Here is a 27,140-nt window from a genome sequence, read left to right on the forward strand (position 1 = left end):
TAAAGGAAGACATTTTCAGAGTGTACATTAATATAAAGTCAAATAAAGTTTAAAATGTACATGAACAATATTATTTATATAATAAAGCATACCAAGAAAAATTACAATGAATCATTCCATAATACATAAGGACACTGAAAAAAAGTAATTTACTTTGTAAGCGAAATAGTGCTTAATCAAATGAATTTCTGTTCATATGTTTTTTTCTTAAATGAATAAATGTTCTTAGTGTGTCTTTTCTGCAGCTAATTGTATGTTATTCCTTTTTTTTCCAAATATTTTTTTATTATTTTAAAGGTTCATGAACAGGTAATATTGAACAGTAAATTATTTGTACATAGTATAGAACAGATACAAACTTAGCCATCATAGTTGTAACATAAAAGAAACCGAAATGTTTAAAAAAGGAGGGCGGGGGTAGGACGTTAGAAAGGGAGTAGTTTCTTACCTGTAACTCCATTTCTCCAGCGTTACATGCTGCGAATATTCCCCGTCATCAGGCTGGGAACCTGTCTTTTTAACTTAGCATTTTCCTATGGAAAACTTCCACACTTCAGTGTTCTATCAACGTCCTTTTTGGGTGCTTTAGACCCCACCAATAGGGCATAGGGTAAATATAGCCCCGCCCCTGCAGCTTCCCTTCAGATTTTAACCTCCAAAGTAGAGGAAACCCGAATCAGGTTTACCTGCAGGGGCGGGCGGCCGGCGGGTGCGTGCGTGTGAATCCATGAAAGATACCAATGCTGGAGAAAGTGAGTTACAGGTAAGAAACTACTCCCTTTTCCAGCATTGGATCTTTCATGGATTCACATGCTGTGAATAGATTACATAGCAGTACCAATCATGCATGGCGGAGTGTAAAGCAAACCAATACAGAAACAGAATCACATACATGAGACAAAGAAACCCATCCAGTGATCAAGTTCAAACAAATATCCCGAAGCTGCGGGGCTTACCTTATTGGAACAGATGTTGCAGGACCGCCCGTCCCACCTGCACATCCTCACCATGCTGCTGCTCCAGACAGTAATGCCGGGTAAAGGTATGCGGCACCACCCAGGAGGCCTCCTGGCAAATGTCCACCAGCGGAATCCCCGACCATAATGCCGCTGACGAAGCCGTAGACCTCGTCAAGTGTGCCCTCGGAATCTTACCCAAAGGCTTTCCAGCTTTAGTGTGGCAGAACGAAATAGCAGAGAAATTCCTTGTTTGGATATTGCCCGTCCTTTGACGGACGGCCTATAAGCCAAAAACAGCTGTCTAGATTGTCTGAAAACTTCAACGCCCTCCTCTCATCCAGCAAATGCAAAGCCTGTTCTGCAGGCGTGGAGGCTGAAGCAAAAAACGAGGGCAACACAATAGAAGAGAATTTGTGCAACGCCGTCTGCACTTTTGGAATAAAGTGCGGATTAGTAGCCAACACCATCTTGTCCTTCAAGAACCGCAAGTATGGAGAATCCACAACCAATGCCTGCAACTCAGACATCCTTCTGGCCGAAGTAATGGCCACCAGAAAAGCCACCTTCCATGACAAAAACTGCAAAGGAGTCGTCGACATCGGTTCTAACGGTGGTCTCATCAGACTGTACAGAACCACATTAAGGCTCAACACCGGAGGTAACTTCTTGACTGGAGGAAAAGCACAAACAACCCCTTCAAGAAATGCTTGATTAGACTATCACTAAATAGAGGAGCCGCATGTCGCCTCTGAGTAAATCTTGAAATCCCTGCCAAGTGAACCTTTATGGATGATCGCGCCAGTCCCCTTTTCGCAAACAGCAGCAGGTAGGGAAGAACTTGCTCAGGTGAAATGTTCAAAGGGTCTACTCCCGGCTGGCCTTTACACCACCCACAAAACCTTTTCCATTTACACACATAGGAAACATTCGTGGACGGTGCCCTTGTCACCTCCAAAATTCGCCGACAGTCACCGGAAAGCCTTAGCAGGCCAAACTCTGAGAAGTCAGGAGCCAAGCAGTCAGACAGAGATCCCGGATTGTGGTGCCACACAGCACCCTTGTCCTGAGACGGAAGGTCTGGCATCACTTCCAACCGAATCGGCTCTGCTACAGACAGATGAAGGAGATCCAAGAACCACGGCTGCCTGGCCCAGAACAGAGCCACCAGAATCACACGCCATGGGCATCTCCGAATCCACTGAAGGGTCCGTCGAATGGGCGGAAACTGAGGAAATGTATAAGCAAACCGGCCTGTCCCTGGGAACGAGAACGCATTCCCTAGAAACTCGGGGTGAGCCCACCTGCTGGCGAACTCCCTGCACTGTTTGTTCTCCCTCGTTGCGAAGAGATCCAACGGAGTATGGCCCCATTTCTGGAAGATCATGGACAACTGTTGCTCCTTCAGCTGCCATTCGTGGAGCTGGCCGACATCCCTGCGGAGCGCGTCCGCCTGCACATCCAACACTACCGGCAGATGAAACGCCACAATGCCAATGTCGTGCGACAGAGCCCAATACCAAAGATCATGCGCTTCTTTCGACAGCACCCTGGAATGTGTGCCCCCCCTGCTTCCTGAGATAAAACATTGTGGTGGTATTGTTTGTCAACACCCTAACCACCGCGCCGCGTATGCGCGGCAGAAACGATTTCAGGGCCCAATGTACCGCTCTCAACTCAAGCACATTTATGTGGAACCGAGCCTGCACCCGAGACCACAGGCCTTGAACCTGTCAGCCGCTGAGATGCACCCCCCCCATCCTGTCTGAGAGGCTTCCGCCACAATCGTGCATTGGCACTCCGGTTCCAGCAACGGCATGCCCCGAACCAGATTGTCTGAGCACTGACACCAGCAAAGAGCGTCCACCACACTGTCATTGATCACCACCTTGTCGGACCACGAGTCTCGACTCTGAGCCCACTGGTCCGCGAGGAACTCCTGCACTGGCCTCATGAAGAGACGACAGTTTCGGCACGACGCCATGGCCCCCCAACAGTGCCTTTTTAGAGAGAAGCGACAAACTCAGCAGCCAATCATCAACACAAGGGGCAGTATCACTTTTACAGAAAACCGGATGTGTCTTTTGGCAACCAATAAGGCCCTGTATTCCCAAAAACGTTTTCCACTGGATAACACAATATCAGAGGGAAGTAAGCCTAATACACCAACACGCTGGTCTCTTGGAAGGGATAGGCCTAAGACCAAATCAATTCTCTGGAAAACACCATCCCAAAACAATTGAATTTTCCTACATAACCAAAACATATGGAGGGTGGTGCAAATATCACTTCTGCAATTCCAGCAAACATCTTCACAGAATATCATTCTTGAAATACACAGTTTGTTCACCCGGAAGATGAACTTGAAGTCTTATTGTTGTATGCGGGAGGCAACAGCTTCCGCTAGCAGTGATAACAGGCGAAGCTGACGGGGGCGGCTTCGGACAAAACTACATCTGGCCTTTTATTACATATAGTATATGATATGATCTGAGCACTGTTATTTACTGAGGTAGATGAGGACTTGTAGAGTATTAATATGAAATATTTTTACAATAAAAAGGTAGCAAATTATTGAAATTGAAGTGGACAATAGGCTTACAGGGTCAGAAATGCATCCATACATGTTGAGAAAACGTTATTGATATAGTTTTCCGTTAGACCCTTAGGACAACTCCCAGTGTTTCTCCTTGGTCTGAAAGGAAAACATGTCTTTTGTACCACGTGTAATTAAAATCATGTTATTAATATTAAAATGTGTGCTGTAAGGATTTATAAGTAGACTGACCAGAAGGTGTCATTTTTGTTATTATAGACTTATTTTCTTAACTAATCACCTATCCATCCCTATTTCTATGAGGGGTTTCCCTGCCTCAACCTAAACTAGGGAACTGTCGGAATGTGCATCTAAATTAACTTCCACTGTCCATTGTCAAAACCTAATTCTATGCCTCATACTAGAACTAAAGAGTATTAACTATAACCTAAAGGCTCTTCCACAAGAGAATGACTCCCTTCCCCTTTATTAATTTCCAAAAGAATGTTCTTTGGGCAAAAATAGGCCAGGGGGAAAGACTCCCTTCTGGTATTATGATTATATAGGTATTATGTCACGAAAATGCAGTAAATCAACTGGTCTCCCCCAGTTATTTGCACGTTCCCAGACCCTTCTCTGCAGCTCAGTGGATCTGTTTCGGTCACCGATATGAGGACAACTTCTCCTTGAGGGTTTATTACTCTTCTGTTGGGGTCTCCGACCCTTCTCTGGTATTCAGTGGTCTTGTTGCTGCCACTTAACTGAGGACACACTTCTCTTATACTTATTTCTCCATCAGGGTCCCAGACCCTTCTCCGAAAGTCCAGTGGTCTTTGACCAATCACTGTGCTTAGGGAGATCACTACCGATGCACACTCTTACCCAGTCCCCACCGGACTTAGTGTCTCCCCTTTTACCTGGTTTGCAGGAGTTCTTCCTTGATTCTTCACGGGGGTGCGGGTCTCGCTTTATGTCGCTTCCTTCTTCTCCAGACGTACCTGTGCGACTCTGATACAGGTTGTTGGCGGCCACAGCTTAGTTCAGCAACCATCTGGTCTACCTGCTTCGGGTCACGCCACCACCATGATTCTTTTGCTGGATTGCACGCAAGCTTCTTGCTGAAATGAAGGATGTCTACAACGCGTCCCCCGGATTGCTTCCCTGCCTAAGAGGATTCTTCCGCCCTCTGCTCTCGGTTACCCGGTTTGAAACGCCCGGGCTTCAGTCGCGTACTCCACTCTTCCGCAATGGTTTCCTCCTTGTCCCTTTTCCATTTCTTCTTTATATAGTTTACTCCACCCCCAGCGTATCATCAATACCAATTGCAAATGTCTTTTTGGCATTCTTCATGCCTCCTCTGGACCAGTACTCAGACCAGTTATCTTCATGTCTCCTGTGATTTTCCTCGTCCTAGTACTTTCTCCCTGGACTGTACTTAAGGCATCACAATAGTACATATGTTTATTGTCAGGAAAGGGATTTGGAACGGAAGTGTGGGACAGAGAATGTGGGGGTATGACGTCAAGTGAGGGCCTGTACCTTAGGTGGCCGTATTTGTTCCCAGGTGTAAGTTCCTCCCAATGAGGACCTCCCGCATTAAACCACCCCTGGGGGACTATTAGGTAGCAGCCTCACCTCCATAGCCTCATGGGAAGGGGCTCCCCAAGGGGAGAAGTGACGACACCTAGTGAAATCGTCATTCACTAAAAAGTCAATACACATTTGAACAAAGAACCTAAAGTGCAAAGTCTCCCTCTTTAGATTCATAAATTCTAAACATCCACAGTTAAAAGCTGTGTGGATGCCTCATACCTTGCGATTGTGTTATTGTGCTAATTGTTTCCATCAACTAGCTTTCATAAAATGACACGAGTAAAAGCTGAGAAAAGTCAAATACTGTACCTTTTCATGTGTATTGGAGTTTGATGGGCCAGCCGCCACCTCCACCATTATGCTTTCACCAGTCTAAGGAAAAAAAAAAGGTATACCTCAATCATAATCAATCCAATGAATTTCAAAACCAAGCAAAATACACAACCTAAATACCTGCAAGCATGTACTCTGTGCATAAGTACACTAAAGACATTGATTTCATCCCACCTTTTTACAGTTGCACAAACAAACCAATACATTTATCTTCTTAGTAGTAATTTTGGCCCCCCAGGATGTACGTTGCCGATTTTACACCATTCGTCGCTTGACTGTTTTGAATGCTTAAGATCTCCTTCAATTAGGCTTGTTATATGCTGCTCGGAAATTATTTTGCAAGTGTCCAACAATTGTGTGCTAAAAACATTAAGGGCATGTTATGGTTGCACAACAATACAACAAACTAATTTGAAAGCTATGAACCCTAATGCAACCATAACTCTGGTGCTGCCATGCACTGCTCAGGAATTCTCTTGTGCTCAAGGACATGGAAAATCAAGTATTGAAAGTTTTCCTTGGAGTTCATTTGAGGTTGGTTTTGCTTTGCCCTCAAATGAAATTGGAAGTGACCCTAACCGATCTGCGGTACTCCGGTTTTTCTTTAGCTCTTTTTGTTACTCATGTCCTGAAAGATCTGTGCTGGTCATTTGTGTTGGCACATGTCGTGTCATGACCAGTACATGACTGTGTCAAAACGATGGTGGCTCTAAGACAGCAGTATATAAGTTATATTTTCTTTAGGCTCCCAAATTGGGGAATATGTGAGGTTTAGTGTTTTCATAGTCCTACCATAACATTCATTTAACTCCCATTATTTTGTGTCCTGCTTTTAAAGATTACATTGCCATAACTACAGAGTTCATTGTTTCTCTCTAAGACCAGGGGACATTGTGCCCGGGACGACATGCCAAGAGCAGGTGCAGCCCGACGGCTGAAAGCCATGTCCTGGGCGCCCACAAACCAACCGATATGCCCACTGGGCATAGCTGGGTTTCAGACATTCCTACTAGGCAATTTGAAGGTGCACAGCCAATGCCCATGCCTGTGCAATCCCTACCACTGAGCATAGCTGCGGGCATGCCAAGTGGCAATTTCCCCTCCAGCCACACAATGACCACAGGTCATGGCCAGGAACACTATATCCTAAGGCACTACCATTGGCCATGCCCCAAACCCTGTCACCAACCCACCCACTAAGGCCCACTCAGCATCATGGAGTCGGCTGGCTATCCAGTGGGCACCAGACCAACAAGATTTCTTAATCTCTTTCTAGGACCGAAATATTCTAGAACCCAGATATACCAATTGATTTAACATTTACTCTTAGTCGTACTATGACTGGGGCAGTCAAATCACTCTCTGGAAAGAAAAATGATAATTAAGAGGTTCAGTAAAAACTTTCAAACTATCAATAAGGGGATGCCCACACAATATATTTGTAAAAATAGATTCTTTGTCAAACGTTGTGCAAAGAAATAGCAAACATTTTACATGTAATTAAGGGCGGTGAGAGAGTGGAGCTGTGTTTGTTTATTTATATTGCGCACCAGACCCAAGGGTATTCGGGCACGAAGGCAGAAAGAGGGTTGTTCAACTTAGGTTACATGTTACAAATAAACAGGGGTACAGCTACGGTTATAATGCTGTAGACATGTAGTGTCAAAAAATCACAGCAGTATGTACAGTGAGTTAACAAGAATGCAGATGTGACGGATATAGAGCAGAGCAAATATACAAAATATACATGAGATCCCAAATGACAGTAGGGCGAAGTTAGGCATCATGATCTTTTAGCCATTGGATCAGATTGGATCTGAATTGCTGGTAAGGGAGATCTTCCCTTAGAGCAGTTGGAAGGGAGTTCCACAGTTGTGCTGCTTTAACAGCGAAGCTACTCCCGCCAGATTTAGTAAGTTTGAATCTGGGTACTAACAAAAGGTTAGAGTTAGCTTTTCGTAAGGGGCGAGAGGCTGTTTGTCTGGTGAATCTGTCTATAAGGTATTGTGGGGCTGCATGGTTGAGGCATTTCTGTGTAAGGCCGGCCGTTTTGAGGAGGATTTTGTCTTTAGTGGAGAGCCAGTTGGTAGATTTCCTAAGGTCTGATATGAGGGCATTTTTAGGGAAGTTTAGGGTGGCTCTCAGGGCATTATTTTGAAGTGTCTGAATTTTGGAGGTGATCTATTTGTTACTGCCTATGTAGAGGGTGTTGCAGTAATCTAGTTTCGACAGGATTAATGCCCTTGCTAGAATGACGCAATCATTAGGTGAGAGGAAGGGCTTGGCTGCTCTAATTAGCTTGCAGGTGTAGGAGGTGGCTGAAGCCATGGAATTCACTTGTTTACCAAAGGTAAGCGTGGAGTCTATATAAAAACCGAGGGTTTTAACTACTTTGGCTACAGTAATGATGTTATTGTCAATTATGAAGGAGTCATAGTTGGGGCCCAGTTTTTTGATGTTGGAAGAAGTACCTAGAATGAGGAGTTCAGTTTTGTCATCATTCAGGCATAGACCGTGGGCGGCCATCCATACCTGGATGATGAGGTAGACTCTATTCACGAAGGCCAAATCCTTGTCATAATCTCCTGTCAACGGGATGAGGATCTGTGTATCTGCATAGTTGGTGTAGGTGATACCAAGACAGTCTAGATCATCGAAAAGGGGCTTTGTGAAGATATTGTAGAGGGTGGGAGATACGCAGGATCCTTGGGGTACGCCGCAAGTAATGGGTGCGGGGTCAGCAGCTGCTAGAGGAGAGAAGACTCGCATTGTCCTGTTAACTAAGAAAGACTGGATCCATGCGACTGCTTCCTGGGAGAAGCGCGCTGCCGTGACCAGATGATTGCATAGTATTGCATGGTCTACCAGATCGAATGCGGCAGAGAGGTCAAGGAGTAGTAAGAGTGAAGTCGTGCCTTTATCTCTTAGTGTGTCTATTTGTGCCTTAAGGTCTAGGAGTGCAGTGTCGGTGCCATGCTGTGGTCTGAAGCCCGACTGTCGGACTCCTAGGAGGTGGTTTAGTTCCAGGTGGTGCTGAATTTGTTGGTAAGCTACTTTGTCTAGGATTTTCAGTAGGAACGGCACAGTGGTTATGGGGCGGTAATTGGTTGGGATGGAGGGGTCCAAGGTTTGCTTTTTGAAAAGGGGGAGGACCCAGGAATGTTTCAGGTTGCTAGGTATGGTACCTGATGTGAAAGAGGCATTTATAAGTTTAGTAATGAAGGGTGAGAGTTCACGGGCGGCGTCTTTATGATTTGGGCTGGACATGGGTCGCCCTGGCAATTAGAGGGTTTGAGGGTGAGGATGACTTTCTCGACTTCTTTGGTGGAGACTTTGCGAAAGTAGAAGGGGGGGGGTGTCCAGAGGTTTCAGAGTCGGCAAAGGGTTAGTGGTAGCCTTGGAGGGGGGGCCTATGTTAACAGTGTTTGGGGCAGTTATGGACGCTTTTTTGTTGTTGATCTTCGCCTGAAGCATTGTTATTTTGTTGGCAAAGGCATTTTGGATGCCTGTGCACCAGTTCTTGTCCTTGAGGCAGGAGTCGGGCGCTTGGGTGGGGGATTCTACTTGCTTCAGGATGGTGAACAATTCTTTTGTGTTGGCTTGAATGATACGGGTGTTGTAGGAGGTTTGTTTTGCTAAGATGATTTCTTTTTTGTAGAGGGTGGCTAATTTCTTCAGGTTGTTTTTGTTGGTGTCTGAGGGGTCTAATCTCTTAGGCGTTTCTTTTGTCTGATGTCTTTCAGTAAGGGTGTGAACCAGGTATTTAGGTGTTGGCGGGTTTGCTCTTCCTAATTTTCAGTGGTGCGAGGAGAGGCGAGCATCACTTCATTGTATTTTTCTACCGTGGAGGCTGGGTCAGACTGATCTGAAATGGAATTTAAGGTGGGGAGAATGAGGGGGGATAAGATTTTCAGGGGTAATATTTTTTGTTTCTAGTATGTGCAGTGGGGACTAGGGTACTGTCTTTCATAGGTGTGGTGGCTTCTAAGGTAAAGGATACCATGTAGTGGTCGGACCATAGCTGAGGCATTATAGAGGTGATAGTAGTTGGGCAGTTATGTTCGGCAATCCAGTCGAGGGTCCTTCCTTTGATATGTGTGATATTTGGGAGAATCCTAGTTCCTCCAGGGTGTTAATTTGTATGGCATTGGGGTCACGTGGGTCATTGAATCCAAGGTTGAAGTCGCCTAGGATGAGGCTTTGAGTGGAGTTTTTTAAATTGTCAGATAATAGGTTCGTGAGGTCTTCCTCAAAGGAGCCTATGGGGCCTGTTGGTCGATAAATCAGGTGGATAATGATGGTTTGATTGTTGGCAATGGCGAGTTTAGCTGTGAGGGATTCGCAGGAATTGGTTTCATAGGGCGAGGAGAGTCTTAGGGTTAGGTTGTTTTTGACAATTATAGCCAGGCCGCCACCTCTAGACGTGGTGCGATCCATGCGTATAAGTGTAATTGTCTGGGATAGCTAACATAATGGCTGGTCCTGCTGCGGGATGGAGCCAGGATTCCATGATGGCCAAGAAATCCAAGTTCTCATTTTGGATTGTGTCCACTATTTGGGTGGCATGGGCTACCATAGAGCGGGCGTTTAATAAGGCGCCTTTTATTCCAGGTAGGGCGGGTGGGGCAGAAGGCAGTTGGGCTTTGTGTTGGCATTTAGAGGAGGAGGAATCTCTAAAGATTCGACTGTTTAGTTGTAGTCGGTGTAGGCCGGTGTTGGTTATGTGTAGTGGATTGTTGGTGGTAAGCAGGGTGTGCTTGTTGTGATTAGAGGCGGGTTGGGCATTGGCTAAAGGGTCATACATTCTTGGGAGTCTGGCGCGGAGTTTAAGGTTACGCTGTTGGAGGCTGCATGGTTTAATGGCCATGTTGGTTTGCTCCGGGGGTACATTACCACGATGTAGCTGATTCTGTGGTTGAACTAGGTTCATGTTGTGAAGGGTGGTCATCCAATTGTGGCCAATGGTGGTCAAGTGGAGGATGGTTCTGAGTAGAACTGTGTAGAGTAGTGGTAGATACATAATAGTGGGCTAGTGTAGGTCAAGGAACCTAAGCGCACATTACTAAAACAGGCACGCTAGATGCAAGTTTGCAGGGTGCAGGAAGCAGGCAAGAATAGGTGTGCTGGAGGCTAGTGGGCAGATACAGGCACTTGCAAGCCAGTTACTAAAATAGGCAGGGACGAGTGTGATAGCAAGTACATATGCGATTGAGCAAAAGGGGTTCGCCTGGATTCAGAGTTTGCGCAATGGTTAGGGATGCATGTGTAAGCAGATACGGTTGAGCAAGGGGGGGGGGTTCACCTAGATGCAGGATTCAGAATTCACGCTATGGCTAAGAATGCATGTGAAAGCAGATACAGTTGAGCAGGGGGTTCACCTAGGTTTAGAGTTTATGCTAAGCTAGAGGAGGCATATGCAAACAAGGTTCACCTCGATTCAGAATTCAAATTAGGGCAAAAATGCATGTGCAAACAGGGTTCACCTCGATTTGGAATTCAAATTAGGGCAAAAATGCATGTGCAAACAGGGTTCACCTAGATTCAGAATTCAAATTAGGGCAAAAATGCATGTGCAAACAGGGTTCACCTCGATTCAGAATTCAAATTAGGGCAAAAATGCATGTGCAAACAATGTTCACCTAGATTTAGAATTCAAATTGGGGCAAAAATGCATGTGCAAACAGGGTTCCCCTAGATTCAGAATTCAAATTGGGGCAAAAATGCATGTGCAAACAGGGTTCACCTCGATTCAGAATTCCAATTGGGCCAAAAATGCATGTGCAAACAGGGTTCACCTAGATTCAGAATTCAAATTAGGGCAAAAATGCATGTGCAAACAGGGTTCACCTAGATTCAGAATTCAAATTAGGGCAAAAATGCATGGGCAAACAGGGTTCACCTAGATTCAGAATTCAAATTAGGGCAAAAATGCATGTGCAAACAGGGTTCACCTCGATTCAGAATTCAAATTAGGGCAGAAATGAATGTGCAAACAGGGTTCACCTATATTCAGAATTCAAATTAGGGCAAAAATACTTGTGCAAACAGGGTTCACCTAGATTCAGAATTCAAATTAGGGCAAAAATGCATGTGCAAACAGGGTTCACCTAGATTCAGAATTCAAATTAGGGCAGAAATGAATGTGCAAACAGGGTTCACCTAGATTCAGAATTCAAATTAGGGCAAAAATGCATGTGCAAACAGGGTTCACCTAGATTCAGAATTCAAATTAGGGCAAAAATGCATGTGCAAACAGGGTTCACCTCGAATCAGAATTCAAATTAGGGCAAAAATGCATGTGCAAACAGGGTTCACCTTTTAAAGCGTTCCTTGCAGCAATGTGAGTAACAATCTGACAGAATAAACAGCACAACAATGGTTGCAATGAAGGTTTGACCAAAACACTGGTGAGCTGCTTACCCTAATATATGAGTATGCAAGAACAAGATGTTACAAGTGGGTCCCAGGAGGAGCAGGGGCTCTGGCACTCGGCGTGCAAAAGAGCACGAAAAAACCTTGCAGTGGATGGAGCGTTGCGTGGGGCTCATTCTAACCACAAGAGTAGCAGAACTTTGCCTTCATGTTTTTAAGTGTTCAAGAGCTTTTATCGCTGCGCTTCAAGGGCCACTTCATTCTGAGTGTCTGGATCTAATTCCAGCATTTGAGAAGACATTGCCACAAAGTCTCAGTTTAAGCTCCTAACCTAGCAATAATGCACATGCACCACTCAAACAGTTGGTGGAGAGCTAATCGGCACTGGTCACTACAAATTCTTATGGGGAAAACCTCAGGGCATGTTGAATCCATCGGAATTCCAGCTCCACAAACCATGCGTGAATTTCTATTTGAAACCAAAAGGTGGCGTATTTTATGTAAATACTTATTTTTTCACGCTTTATATTTTTACAGGAACTGCTCTGTACTAACTTAACAAATTGAAAGGTAGAAGAGCAAAAACAATCATTGAGTTCACATAGCTGTTTATTATTTAGCTACTGAGATGATGCAGATGTAGACAAACACCCTCCTCGCATCTAGTGTATGGAGTTTGACCTCAGCTGAGCTTGTTGGCTTCTGGAAGAAGGCCAGGAGCTCGATGGACTGGTTTATGTGAAACATTGAAACAAATTTAGGTGAGAACCTAGGGTGCGTCCGTAAAACCAATTTGTCTGTATGAATGATAAAGAAAGGGTCCTGCACTGACAAGGCTTGGAGTTAGCTGACTCTTCTTATGGAGGTAATTGCCACTAAGAAGGCAGTTTTATAGGTTCTGTGTCTAAGAGTAGCCTGATACAAAGGCTCGAAGGGGGGTCCCATGAGTTTTGCAAGTACTACATTTAGATCCCAACCAGGCAGGGGATTAGAGACCGGAGGGTGTAGTCTCTTTACTCCTTCCATGAATGCCTTAATGACTGGCACTTTCCACCATGAGATCTTACTTTGAGAGGTGGTGTATGCTAATAAAGCTGCTAGGTGGACTTTAAGAGAATTAAAGACCAACCTTGAATTCAAAAGGTGGAGCATGTAAGTAAGAATGTGTGATGGAGTACACTCAAAGGGGTTTATCTGCCTAGATTGACACCAAATGACAAATCTCTTCCACTTGTGGAAATAGCAGTGTCTGGTGTTTGGCTTCCGTGCTTCTTTTAGGATGTCCATACACTGTTGTGGAAGATTAAGGTGTCCGAACTCTATGACTTCAGGAGCCATGCTGCCAGGTTCAAAGAGTGAGGTTGTGGATGTATTGTTGACCCCCCGTGTTGAGTCAACAGGTTGACCTGGTACGGGAGTTTGATGGGGTCGCACATCGCCAGTTTGCGCAGATGTGGATACCAGGGTTGTCTCGCGGACATAGGAGCAGCTAGGATGAGTGTCATCCGTTCCCTGTGTATCTTGTTCACTACCCTGCTGTTTAATGGAGTCAGGAGGAAAAGCATAAGCAAATCTCCCTGACCAATTCATCCATAGGGCGTTCCCCTTGGAGTCTGCAAGGGTGAATCTGGGCGCGAAGTCTGGGCATTGCTTGTTCTCTTTGGTAGCGAAAAAGTCTAGAGAGGGGTAGCCCTAAAGAGAGAAGATGTGCTCTACTACGTCTGCGTGCAGTTGCCACTCGTGCTCTCTTGGCAGAGGATCTCTGCCAAGAGAGTCCGTTAGAGTGTCGAGTATCCTGGAACATGTTGGGAGGATAGGGACATCCTCGTCTGAGTGCCCACTTCCATATTTTCTGCGCCAGCTTGGACAGATTTGGAGTGTGTGTTCCTCCCCGTTTGTTGACATAGAACATAGCGGTAGTGCTGTCTGTTAGGACTTGTACTGATTGGTTTTTCAGATGTTCTTCGAAGGCTTGTATTGTCTTGAGGATTGCCAATAACTCTAGTATGTTTATGTGCCTTTGTGCGGTCTCTTGTGACCACAAGCCATGTGCCGTGTAGTGAAGGTAGTGGGTCCCCCACCCGGAAAGTGACGCTTCTGTTGTGATGACCGCCTGCGCTTCCGGGTTCGTGGAAAGGTTTCCCCTTGAGCAGATTCTCCCTTGACCATCAGCGTAAATTCTGAACCAGTGTTGGCGAAACAACCACTAGATCATCCCACTGACCACTTGCCTGAGAGCATTGTTTCGCCAACCACTCCAGCATCGGTCGCATGCGCAGGCGCGCATGGGGGACCAGCTAAACACAATGCCATCATACCTAGCAGACACTGCTTTGCGTACACTTATCCGGAGACCGGCTTGATACTGTGGTATTACCCGAAGCATGTTTTGTACTCTTTCCATGGATGGGAAGATTTAGCCTGTTTTTGTATCTAATACAGCTCCTAGGAACTGCTTCGATGTGTTTGGTACCAGACTTGACTTTTTCTCATTTATTGAGAAGCCCAATTGGAAGAGAAGGTCTATAGTTCTTTGCGTGTTTAGCTTGCAAAGATTGTACATTGCTCCCGTGATCAGCCAGTCATCCAGGTAAGGGTACACTAAGATTGACTCCCTGTGTAGGGGCGCTGCCACCACCGCCAGTACCTTGGTGGACACCCTTGGAGCCGAGGCTATCCCAAAGGGCATCACCTTGAACTGGTAGTGTTGGTCTGCTACTTTGAACCGCAAGAATCTTCTGTGTGCTGGGAACATTGAAATATGAAAGTAAGCATCTTTCATGCCCAATGTTGCCATGTAATCCCCCCGTTTTAACAGAGGGATTACTTCTTGTAGTGTTGTCATGCAAAATGTTTGTGGCCTGACAAACTTGTTTGCAGGGCGCATGTCTAGTACCGGGCGCATGGTCAGATCTTTCTTTGGAACAAGGAAGTACGTTGAATAAATACCCTGGTTTACCTTGTTGTACGGCACGACTTCGATGGTGTCCTTGAGAAGTAGAGCCTTGACTTCCTTCAGCAGGATGAGTTCTTCATGTGATGGTTTTTTCTGGCACGGTGGGGGGTTTGATGGTCTTCCTTGGAGTTCTATACAGTAACCTCCTGTTACTGTCGACAGCACCCACTTGTCCGATGTTATACCCTCCCATTCGTGGGTGAAAAAAGATATTCGTCCCTCGACTGGGGAGGCATGGGAGGGGACCTGTAGCAGGGCGTCATTGCTTGGAGGGTGTCCTTCCACCTCTGGTGGGGGAAACCTCACCCTTTTCCGCGACCCCTGTGCTGACCTTTGGGGTAACCCTGGGTAGCCTGTTGGTTGGTGTTCCATGAGGAACCTTGGCTTTGAATATATCGGGTGCCTCTGTGTATTTTGACCTTGAAAGCGATGAAAATTATTGCCACCTCTTTGGCCTGGTTGTTTGTCAATTGGCCAAGGCTTTTTAGTGTCTCATATTCTTCCTTGGCAGACTTTAGAGCGTCCTCAACTGCTTTACCAAACAACACATTCTGCTCAACATGCATGTTGAGTAAGGTAGCTTGAGTTTCCAATTTAAACCTCGACTGTCTAAGCCAGGCGTGGCGTTTTATAATTGTGGCTTCCGTGACAACGCGGCCAGCATTATCCACTGCGTCAAAGTTTTTTTTCAGAAGAACGCCAGCTGTAGATCTGCCTTCGGCAGCCAGAAGGTAGAGTTTGGATTTAAGTGGCTCTGGTGCCAACTCTGCCAGGGCCGTCACCTCATCCCATTTGGTGCAGTCGTAGCTCGATAGTAAGGTGGAATTATTTGCTATCCGCGCTTGTTATGCCGCTGATGACGCTATCTTTTTACCCATGGAATACTGTTTTTTGCTCTCCTTGTCCGGAGGAGCTTCGGAGGATGCCAAGGGGGTACCAGCTCTCTTCCTGGTAGTGGTGACTACCAAAGAGTCTGGCTGAAGTTGTCCCCTTAAATATAAAGGGTCAGAAGGCGCTGCGCGGAAGAGCTTCTCAATTCTACCCTGATTTCATTAGGCCTTTTTAGGGAAGGCTGAATCCTTCTTTGGATTTTGGGAATAAATTGGGCTGCATGTTTGTCGCCCAAGATATTTTCTGCAAAATCTTTTTCCTGTTGGATCTCTTGCGTTTCGATCCCGAAATGCCCTGCAGCCCTTAGGAGTAGATCATTGAACAGGGGCTGGTTGTCCACAGGGGAGTCGGGTAAAGGAGGGTCTTGCAGGACCAGAGAGTCCATTGCAAAAACTACCGACTCTGTCTCAACTTGATCCTGATCGTTCACCCCTACCCCCGGCGTCGTACTCATCAACGTCGTCATAATAACGGTCACCCTCATCCATGTATACATCACCCCCTGCATCCAGGTAATACAGGCCCGAGGAGAGGCGGGGAGTTTTGGGGACTGGCTCCACAGACAGTTCCACTGGGGGAAAAGATATTTTCTTAGCCGGTTGTGCCGGTATTTGGGACCGAGAGGCTGTCTCTCCTGTGTTTGAGCCAGACGCCTGGGTAGTGGGAGGCGTGTTGCCAAGATTTGTGAGAACATGTGGATGTTCATCGAAAAAAATAGCCAAACAAGTCATACGACTCAGGTTCTATCAATATCCTTTGTGGACCATGAGGCGGAACTGGGGATAGGCCCTGGGTAGGCAGGGGTAGAAGTAGGGGTAGAGGTGGGATATAGCTCTTCCTCAAAAAGCACTTCCTCATCTACACAGATAGGATCAGGCTCCTCATAGGTGTCTTGGGCAAGAATAACCACAGGTTCTGGGGTGGATTACTGCTCTCTAGGTCTGTCTCTCCTATCCCCCGCGAGTCCTTATCCTTAGAGGAGCTGGACTTGTGTTTTTCTTTATGATCCCAAACTTTTATGGAGATGGGGGTCGAGGTAGGGGCCGATTTTTGACGCCGCGAGGCCGGACGGGGGTGTTTTGAGTCCGACGGCTTTTGTTTTAGCGGGCTTGTCGTGAGACGGCCGTACGGGGCGCTCAGGGGACTTCTGATCAGAGAATCTGTCCTCCGTCGTCCACTCTCGGCGTGCGACTACGCTCGCACCACTGTGGGGAGTGTGCTTAGTGTGGGGGAGTGTTGTGCCCTTGCCGCCGGGTGTCTTCCCTGTAACAGGACCGACTGCCTGTCTTTTAGGGTCGGGGGCTCGCACTGGGGAACGTTTAGGTTCCTCGCCGTCCGAATGGATGGCGTCGCTGCCTTCGCTGAACGCCCTTTCAACGTCCATGGCGGCCTCTGCCTGCATGGCGTGATGGGCCCAACGCTTTGTCCGCCTGTCCTTGAGGGTCTTGGGTCGAAGCAGTTTACAGGCCCGACAATGAGCCTCGTCGTGGTCTCTGTGCAAACAAAGGTTACACACCCTGTGTTTGTCGACCCACGTATATTTTTTATTGCAGGATGGGCAGAATTTAAAGGGAGTACCCTCTATTTTGTTGGCAGACAGCTGGGCGACAATGGGAAATGGTGGGAATATACATGTTTATGACCACCCCCACTCTCCCTACTGTAAGGCCGAGGCCGAAAGGGCCTTCCAAGCCCGGGTGGCGCCGTCAAAATCTTCGTCCAACGGTCAGCTTTGTAGTCTTCCTGGAGTCTTCACCGCGTTGACACACGGCGTCGGTAAAGGACAGAAAGAGATACCAACTTAAATTATAAAGGTCAATGGCATAAGCCGAAATGCACTCTGCAAATATGGGACCGCTCACAATGGCGGAAAAAAACAATCTGAGGGACCTACACGTGTGAGGGATCATGGGTACAGGGGACGTCACAATACGGATAGTATTACTGGCATGCAACTTTTCGACGTCCATTTTCGAGTTTCGAAAAAAACCACTAATACTCTGCAGCTTCCACTAGATGTCCGCCTATGCATAGCATGTGATCTAAGCAGATTTAACAAGCATCAGAATTACAGTTACAAGTACTCAAATAAACTCCTACACAAGGTTTCTTGAATAAACAATTATTAATTAATTTATCAGTCAGTTAGAATAAGCCTTCTTCTGAAAGGAGCAATATAATAGTAACACTCAAATACACTTCATGAAATGCACACTCTTAATATCTCTAAATCAGTAGATACCCTTTTGGGATGGCCCACAGACACTACCTCCACCCTCAGGTGACTTCAATTGTTAGGGTGCTGGGGACATTAATATATCACTGCTGCATTTAGGATCATAGAATAAGAAGTCAAAGGAAAAGATGATTTAGAACAAACAAGAGACCACAAATATTCTTAAGCAGGCAAATACTTCCAGATCCCGCAATAAGAGTCATTCAGTGGAAGAGGCTAAGCCAAAGTCAATAGGCAAAAGTCCATGTAAGCTGAAGCGCTTCTTTGTAGGTAAGTAGAAAGTCTTTGTACAATGTTTTTAGAAGTCTTTGAAGAAAAGAAGAATCAAATGTAGTGCCACAAGCTGATTAGACTTGTGAGTAGTAGATGCAAGCAACTCTACAGTAAGAGGTAAGTTCTCTCAGACTTTTTACAGTACCTTTAAAATGAAGAAAAGATGCAGTAGATGACTCCTGTTCCTGTGCAGCTCTGCAGATCTCACTGTTCCTGTGCCTCAGTCGTGGGGACAAGAGGGAGGACGTCGAGGGACTCCTGCAATGCACTGGCAAACTTCACTTAGTGGCTGTTCAGTGTTTCAGCTCCTCGCGTCTACTGCAAATAGCAACAATGCGGTTCCTGGCTGTCGAGATGGACTTTCCTTGCTTCTGGGGTCCCGCACTCTTGAGGGGGCTCAGGCTCGGTCAGTCCTGCTTCCTGGGAGTCCGGAGGATCTTCCTGGAGCTCTAGGCCAGCTTAAAAGCAACGCACACAAACTGGTGTTCCGCTCCCTGGCTATATGGTTTCCAGCAGCAGCTTTGTGGAAATTCAACCAGTTTCGAGATGGATGTTCAGGTGGCGTACTCTGGAGTTGATTGGTCCCACCAACTCATGGGGAGAAGTCATCCTTGCAGGGGCTTCGCTGTCGATGCGAACTTGGTGTTTCAGCACTGCAGCAGGGCTTCACCGGGCAAACCAGCGGTCCAGGAGTTGTAGCAGGAGTCCTCTTCAAGTTCTTCTTAGGTTCCTTCGTCCAGGGGTCGACTGCCTTCCAAGCCAAGAGACTCGCCTTTTATTCAGTTCTCTCACATTCATTCCAGCCTAGCTGTCGATCACCCAGCAGGGTGGCTGTCCTAAACAGACAGTCGGCCAGCCAATCATCACCGAGTGCATTCAGGTCTCCTAGGAAACTAAGCACATGGAGTTTCGGGTACATCCCTCACTTCCTGCCTACCCCAGATACCCTGGAGCCAGAGGCGGGTTTCACTCGTGAATCCCGCCAAAGGCAAAACAAACAATGGGACCAAACCTGGTTTGGCGCGTGTTAGGCAGAATTGCATGCCGTACCCTCTGGGACCACCACATACAATTAGGACTACAGGTGTAAGCAAAACCAACATTTGGTAAAAGTCCGTACTACACAGTTTTTGTTAGCGGGCTGAGCAGCCAGGCTTATCTCAAGAGGGAATGTGAGCAGTGAAAGGAGGTTACACAGAGGTCTTACAATCACAGTGGTTCAAGTAGACACTTACACTCAAGGTTTCTTGGTAAAACACTTATTAATGTATTACACAGTCATTTAGAAAACATTCACTAGAAGGAGGCAACTTAATACCATATACAAATATACTTCAATACCAAACCAATAAGTTTGAGTAAATTAGGCTACCCTGAAATAGGAGCAAAATGGCATTTCAGTCACTTTATTTGTAAACTTTCTTTATTGTTTTTCAATAAACACATACCCAATCGGGTATCAAATATTCCCATCCCAACATTACCCAATTCAACCCACTGCCCTACACAATAGACCCACCATGTACATCCACAAACTTGATATAACATCCATTCAAGTGAACAATATTGCATCAAATTCATAATTTCCCCTCATGACAGCAATTGCAGAGATTTTCCCACCCATGCACAACAGTACACTCGGGTATTGATCCCCAATTTAGTCAATCCGGGTTAGAGTCCGGGGTCCGCGCTGCCTGCGCCAGCTGATACCGTCGAAACGGTGACCAATAGTCAAATGGCCGGCTAGTAGTTGGTAATGTCACAGCAAACAGTTTCTCTCCGCTCACAAAGAGCCATGCATTCCAGCCATCTCGTGACGTGGGGGGGCAGGTCTTACCCCAGGACCTAGCAATTAGATATCGGGCCATCACAGAAGCCATGCTTAAGAGCCTCTTTTTGGTGCGAGTGCCCCCCTCGACCAGGGCAAGGAGCCATAGTTCTGGGGTATAAGCCCGCGTTGAAGTGAGCATTTCAGACAAGACTGCTTCTATATTGTCCCAGAAGGATCGAATGTTCGGGCAACTCCAACTAACATGATAAAAATCTGCACAATCAGCATTACACCTTTTGCACACAGATGGGCACTCAGGAAAGAATTTACTTAAAGAGTAGGGGGAGAGTACATTTGGTGCACAAACCTATAATGAATCAGTCTGTATCGAGAGTTTAATGATATATATCGTGTTTGCATACATACAGACTTCCACTGTTCCTCACTCAACTCCTTCCCCAGAGCTGCTTTCCACTTAATTCCATACCCAAGATTCTGTACTATACTTCCCCCTCTTACCAGCTTATAAATATTAGATACCACCTTCTTACCCGATATGGGGCAAATAATTGAGCTTTGCGCTGGGTGGGGGGCCGGTGCAAGTGGGAAATTGGGCCATTTGGCTCTAAGGGTACATCGTAGTCTGAAGTAATGTAATAGAGTTACAGAATCATGCACGCCCCCAGAACTTAACTCCTCCCACGTTACAAAGCGACCGTCCCGCACCAAGTCCCCCAGGGTATAAATGCCCAGAGTCAGAAACCGCTCCCTAAAGGACCTCTTGTGCGTTAACGGGATTCCTGATATATTATATATTGGCAGCTCAGGGGCGAAAGGAGAGGCTCGCAGTATCCGACGCCATTTCAGTCACTTCAAATTAGGAGTACAAAGGCACAAGTTAATAGACTAGATCACAAATACTTTCGTAGGCCAAAGTAAATGGGCTAGTGTCTTGCTAGGATAGGAAAGAACAGTTCTTGTAGTAAACGGTAAAGTCACAAGCTGATTAGGCCTGCAAGTTGGGAAAGTTTCACAAACTTTCACAGCGAGAGGTAAGTTCTCTCAATCGGGATGGCACAGTACCTTAATATGAAGAAAAGATGCAGCTGAAGATATTGGTTCCTGACAGTTCCTGCAGATCTCACTGTTCCTGAGCCTCAGTCGTGGGGACAAGAGGGAGGACGTCGGGGGACTCCTGCACTGCATGGGGATGGGTCAAACAAGCTGGCAAATGGAAGATCTTCGGTTCGAGTAGCTGTAGTCAAGCACACAAGCTGGTGTCCTTCCCCCTGGTTAATCCTAACCAGCTCCGAGAATGGTATCTAGGTGGTTTACGAGTTGATTGGTCCCACCAACTCAAAAGGAAGAAGTCATACTTGAAGGGGCTTCTCTGTCGAGATGAACTTGCCGATTCGGACCTGCAGCAGGGCTTCACCGGGCAAACCAACAGTCCAGGAGTTGCAGCAGCCGTCCTCTTCCAGCTCGTCTTCGGTTCTTTCGTTCCAGTGGTCAGCTCTGCTTTCCACGCTTTAAAACAGTTTTCTCTGTTTCATTCCAGCCTAGCGTCACTCACCCAGCAAGGTGGCTGTCCTTGCCGGACAGTCAGCCAGCCAATCATGCCAGAGTGCATTTGGGTCTCATAGCAGACTAAGCATAGGGAGTTTCGGGCACCTCCCACACTTCCTGCCCACCTAAGACACTCAGGCATCAGAGGCGGTCTTCAGTCCTGAAGCCCACCAAAGGCATACAAAAAAAGGGACCAAACCTGGATTGGCGCGTAGAGACCAACTCTAGAAGGACCTTTCCAAAAAGAAATGGTGGAAAAAAAAGACCGGGACCCGTTTAAACAAAGGGACTTAAGGAGCATCTTGAAAAACATGGCTGCCGCAATTTTTAGCTACCGGTGTTCGCGGTCCGGAAAAATCATGGTAGTTTGTTGTAAAACCACTGCCACCAGCCATTTCGATAGGAAAGGATAGCATTGGACTGCTACATGAGTTTCTAGACACAGCGGATACTAGGTAATGCCTCGAGCACTCTATAGGAAGATATTGTGTGCTGGGTCTAGGAATTTAAAAAGTCTAGTAAAGTCAATTTAACCTTACATTCTCTGGGAAACAGTAGTTTATCCCAGAGAAGGTATTTAAACCTTTTGGAATTCTAAAAAGACATCCCTGTGTTACTGCACTGAGGGTGCTGTGTAACACAGATGAAAATATGCTGCCTATGGAGTTATCTAAAACTCCATAATCAAAGAACACAAGGGTAAAACACACATCAAAATACATGAGAGTGGGAAAAAAGTCTCACACTCTTTCTAGGTAAAAAAAATCAAGTCCTCAAAATCCAGCAAAGTTGCTGGGGGTCTCTAAGGTGGAGGGAATTAGCACATTTCTGAGAATTCTCCCTAACAGTGTGTGTGCATCTGTCTGTTCAGAGTATCTGAGCAGGAAGTGGGGGGGGGGGGGGAGCCTTCCACCGGTACGACATTGTTTCATCGCCCGCTGTTACATCGCCAGGCTTTTAAACGTGCACATTACATCGTATGTGCTCATCGAATTGTTTTAGGGGGGGGGTGGGAAAGGGCAAATAAGGGTTTGGGCGGGTGGGCAATAGTAAAAAATAAGTGTGGGTGGGGGGTTTGGGGGAAAAGAAAAAAAAGGATGAGCACATTCGATGGAATCTGCACGTTTAAAAGCCTGGCGATGTAAAAGCAGGCGATGAAAGCACATGGAACCTCCCCTGTCCTTTGTCAGCCAGAGTGCCTGAATAGGTCCAGCTCACACAGGGGGTCTGGCTGTCCTGACTGGAACCACCCCTTTCTGTAAAATACTGAGAGAGATTGCAGAGGAGTGTGTGCTGGCGCTGTATAAAAGGTGAGGCTTCTGGAGTGGAAAGCAAGTCGACCACTGGAAACAGAAGTACCCAAAGAAGAAACCTACCAGAGACACCTGCAGACTCCTTGCAAGACCATGAAGCGACCACTGCTGACCTGGCCCTGTTTTCCATGCAACAGAGGAGCTCCGAAGAGGCCAACTCCTTCCCTTTGGCTGATGAGAACAACCAGTCCCACACCGAACTTTGAAACAAGCCATCTACCGAAGTCCTAGGAGCTTCCAAAACTGCGTAACCCCAATACTAGGAGACCTGCTGCCCATTTGAAGTGCATCGTCGTGGAAAGGCCAAATCTGTCCCAATCTGTGCTGAGCCCGTAAGGACACTGCAGAGATCCGATCAAACTCGGCCAGACCCCCTCACCAGAGTGTGGGACTGCAGGAAGCTAAGATGATTGACCAGGATACGTGTCCTTTGATGGTGCCGCAGAGTGAACCAAGAAGTTGCTGAAAGTCGTGCTACAGGTCCTCCCTCGAGACTGCTGCTTAAAGACACCATCAATTGCCCTGCCCTTCGTCACCAAACCAAGCAACGATGGAGAAATGGGCCGTTGGTGGTATGGGGAACCCCAGGAGCCAGAACCTTAGCTTTAGAATCCAATATGAAGCTGGCGACAATGTTGTGGCCCGGCTGGTTGGGTCCAGTGCTGCCACATCGTGGAGAAGCCAACACAAACCCTTTCTTCAAACTTAAGATACTGTAGGAGAAAAGAGATTGCTTACCTGATTCCAAGAAGTCGCTCCAGAGCATTGGAGTGCACGTAGAGGAGTCCGGGGCAACCCCCTCTTGCCTCCGACCCAAGCTGCTGCTTGCGTCCCCTTCTCGAGTCCTTTTTTAGGTCTCCTTTGTTAGTTACTAGCTTGCTGCTTCAATAACTTTAGACACTGGAAGAAATCTGCAGGAACTCTTGATTATTCGCTGTTTGCCAAGACTTCAAGTGTTCTCCAAACTGCCTTTAGGTAGGGGTGCGTTTTTGGACTTTAAAGACTTTCCAGGCGAAGAACCGTCGCTAGAACCTTGAACCAAGCGCATGTTGCACTAACCACTTATTTTCCTCCCTTTAAGTGACTTTCCTATATGTGTTTGCAGAGTAAATGCATTACTGTATGACCTGTTGAGAATGGAATGAGTGCGCAATTATTGATAATACGATAACCTTGTCTTTTCCCTTTCCAACGTTGCTACAATTGTATCCGTGAACAAACACAAAAGTGGAGGTGCCCTTAGTGTATTATCTAGTATTCCTAAGTGTTCTATCGTAAAACGTGATTCTGGTGTATATATAATAAATATATATCTTTTATATAAATATATGTGTAAGTGCTTATTTGCTGTGCCCGCCTAATAAAAATTCAGAATACTTACCTACAGCTCACATCTTCCTCTTAAGATAAACATGACTGATCTGCCACACTACCAAGGCCCTGAGCTAGTACAGACCGATACTAAGAGTTGGGGGATCTACAAACCACTGGAATAGCGTACTAAAGTCTTACTGCCAGTAGGACTTTAGGAAAACTATCTCAATTAGGACGATCATGCCCCTAGGTTGATTAGGCGATTTCATTGTCCTAGACCTGAAAATCCAGGCCCTGAGACAGGGAATTACAGGGGGTGGGGGGCACTGTCAGGTTATCCTTTAGCTTACAAACTAGGAAAGGACTCTGGCAGCTCATGGTGTGCCACTAACAATCTCTGCCTTAAAGCCAGTAAGACTGAGACCCTGCTCATTGGGACCCCTGCTCTTGCTTTTCCCCCCTCACTCTGGACACTTATGCAAGAATTGATGTAGTAACACTGTGGGAGACTACACAACACTAGTCCCATTGGTATCAGGTAACCCACCTTTTGGTATAGGCCTGTACTACACAAGTTGGTAATGTGACTGAGTAGCCAGGCTTATCTCAAGAGGGGTAAATGTGAGATGTAGCGCTGTAGCAATGAAATTAACCAATACAAGTAGCCAAGTAACACTTCTACTCAAGGTTTTTGTCATAAATGTATTTATTTAACAGTAGTTTTTAAATAATAATTCTTTAAAAAGGGCAATGTATGTAACAATCACATATACTTTAAAATACTTTTTCCAGAATCAACACAAAGCTAGTAGATACACTTTAGAGATGCTTCTTCCGCACTTCCTACACCCTGAGGGGACTTCACTAACTTGACAGTAATGGCATTTATATATCACTAGCACACTTTTTAGATTCTGAGGTTTGTGGCAAGGAAAGGTTAAGGGAAGGAAAAATCTTAAACAGGTTCTCAGAGCATGTGAGCACTTAAATCTTCCAATGAAGTCTAGATAAAAACCGTTCCCAGCAACAATAGTTAAAAAACAAGTTATCATTTCTGAGGGACGGGAAGTATCAAAATCAAATGGACTAGAAGAGTCTGCAGGGAGCCAGAACAGCCAACGTCAATTTGAGTACAGTCTATGGAGCTACAGCAATTTAGATGGCAAAGTCTTGCACAAAGTTAAAGAGTTTGTTGAAGAAAAATCACTGTAGGGTCACCAGCTGTTACACTTGTGAAGGGTAGAGCTGAAATCAATTCTAGCAAGGTAGCTACTGCAAGTCACAACTGAGAAGAGCAAAGCTAAAGACACCGAGGTAAGTACCCCAAGTCGGAACAGTACCTTTGGTTAGAAGAAGAGTGGTCCAGCTGGCTTCTGTCTGGTTGCAGTGATGCAGATTCTAGGTTCCTGGGCCTCAGTCGTCGGGACAAGAGGGAGGACGTTTGGAGGACTCCAGCGGCAGTAATTCAGAGGTCGGCGGCAGCTACAGGCTCTTTTCAGATCAGCGGCACTTTGCAGTTTCAGCGCTCGGTAAATAGCAGCGCAGCGGATCTTGGATACTGGTTGAGACTCCTGGAGTCCTGCACTCTGGTGAAGGGACTCGTCCTGATTCTGGAGACTCCTGGAGCTTCTGGCCGGATCCCAGACGTAGCACTAGACAATGGATTGCTCGATCCCTGGCACTTGGTTCCTGCAGCAGCTGAGAAGTACAGCCAGTAGGGGAAGACGGGGCAGTAGAATTCTTCTATGGGTTAGTTGGTCCCACTAACACAAGGGAAGAAGTCGTTCCTTCCAGAGCTTCACTTGTCGATTAGAACAAGAAGTTACTTTCTTACCTGGTAACGTTCTTTCGATGGGATGGTCCGACGACGTAGTCCATATCTATGACAGGTAATCGCCACAGCTGTGCTGCTTCGGAAAGTTTTCGGCGTCTACGTCCTGCGTCGATGACGTCGATACGCTGTCGAGGGCCTCCGTCGAGCCGGCGTCACCGGATGTTATAAGTAGGACGCACGACGCCCATAGCCTCAGTTGTAGTTTTATCCCAGAACGTGTGGCACCAATCTTCTGCCAGTATGACCACAGAAAGCCTTGTGGAAACGTAAGCTGCAATCGCAAAAGAAATTCTGTAGCGGGGCAGGCAGGGAGGGAGCAATATGAAATACGTCGTCGGACCATCCCATCGAAAGAACGTTACCAGTTAAGAGAGTAACTTGTTCTTCGAGGGGATTGGATCCTCCAACGTATTCCATATCTATGACAGACTCCCAAAGCAGTACCAACGTATGGAGGAGGGAAAAGCATTTAGAATATAGAATTTAGAATGCCCAATCAAATTGCAGAGTAAAGGACAGCCTTGCCAAAGGCCAGATCCTGCCCATGGATAGAATCTAGGGAGTAGCGTCTTACAAATGTATGGACCTAAGCCCAAGTGGCTGCTTCACAGATGTTACGAATAGGAACACCCCTCTGCAGGGAAGTAGAGGCAGCCGTACCCCTAGTAGAATGGGCCCGTAAGCCTACCGGAGGGTCCTTACCCGCCAAGCGGTAACATTCAGAAAGTGCCAAGATAATTAATCTAGACAAAGTCTGCTTAGTAACTGCTTGTCCCAAACGCCCGCCTTCCAGCGTATCCAATGAAGAGCTAATCGTCCACTGTGACCCGGGACATGCGTGAAATGTAGAAACTTAAAGCTCTCCTAGGATCCAACCTATGTAGCCTCTTCTCTTCCTTACCAGGATGTGGAGGAGGATAAAATGCCGTAAGAATGACCTTTTGGCTTAAAATGAAATTCCGACACCACTTTTGGAAGAAAGGAAGAACAAACTCCAAGGAGAACCCTGTCCTTATGAAACACTGAAGAGTGGCTTAACAGAAAGTGCCTGCAACTCACTCACTCTGCGAACGGAAGTAACCGCAACTAAAAATACAGTTTTAAGGGTTAACAGTCTCAAAGAATGTAAAGGCTCAAATGGAGCACCCATTAGGAATTTTAGAACAACGTTCAAATCCCAACCGGGCACCTGGAAA

At 46.4% G+C, this 27,140-nt stretch overlaps 1 protein-coding gene across 3 annotated transcripts in view; it reads right to left on the reverse strand.

Annotated features, from left to right (window-relative positions):
* SPPL2B (signal peptide peptidase like 2B) overlaps positions 1 to 27,140 on the reverse strand; it is a 1,058,839-nt gene that overhangs the window by 438,932 nt on the left and 592,767 nt on the right. For all 3 annotated transcript variants that reach the window (XM_069649607.1, XM_069649606.1, XM_069649608.1), the window contains exon 11: positions 5,395 to 5,457. In XM_069649607.1, coding sequence (XP_069505708.1) covers positions 5,395 to 5,457 — 63 coding nt within the window. The remainder of the gene's footprint in view (positions 1 to 5,394; positions 5,458 to 27,140) is intronic.

This window comes from Ambystoma mexicanum, chromosome 1p, assembly GCF_040938575.1.
Source record: "Ambystoma mexicanum isolate Mex_15411 chromosome 1p, UKY_AmexF1_1, whole genome shotgun sequence".
Classification (NCBI taxonomy): Eukaryota; Metazoa; Chordata; class Amphibia; order Caudata; family Ambystomatidae; genus Ambystoma; species Ambystoma mexicanum.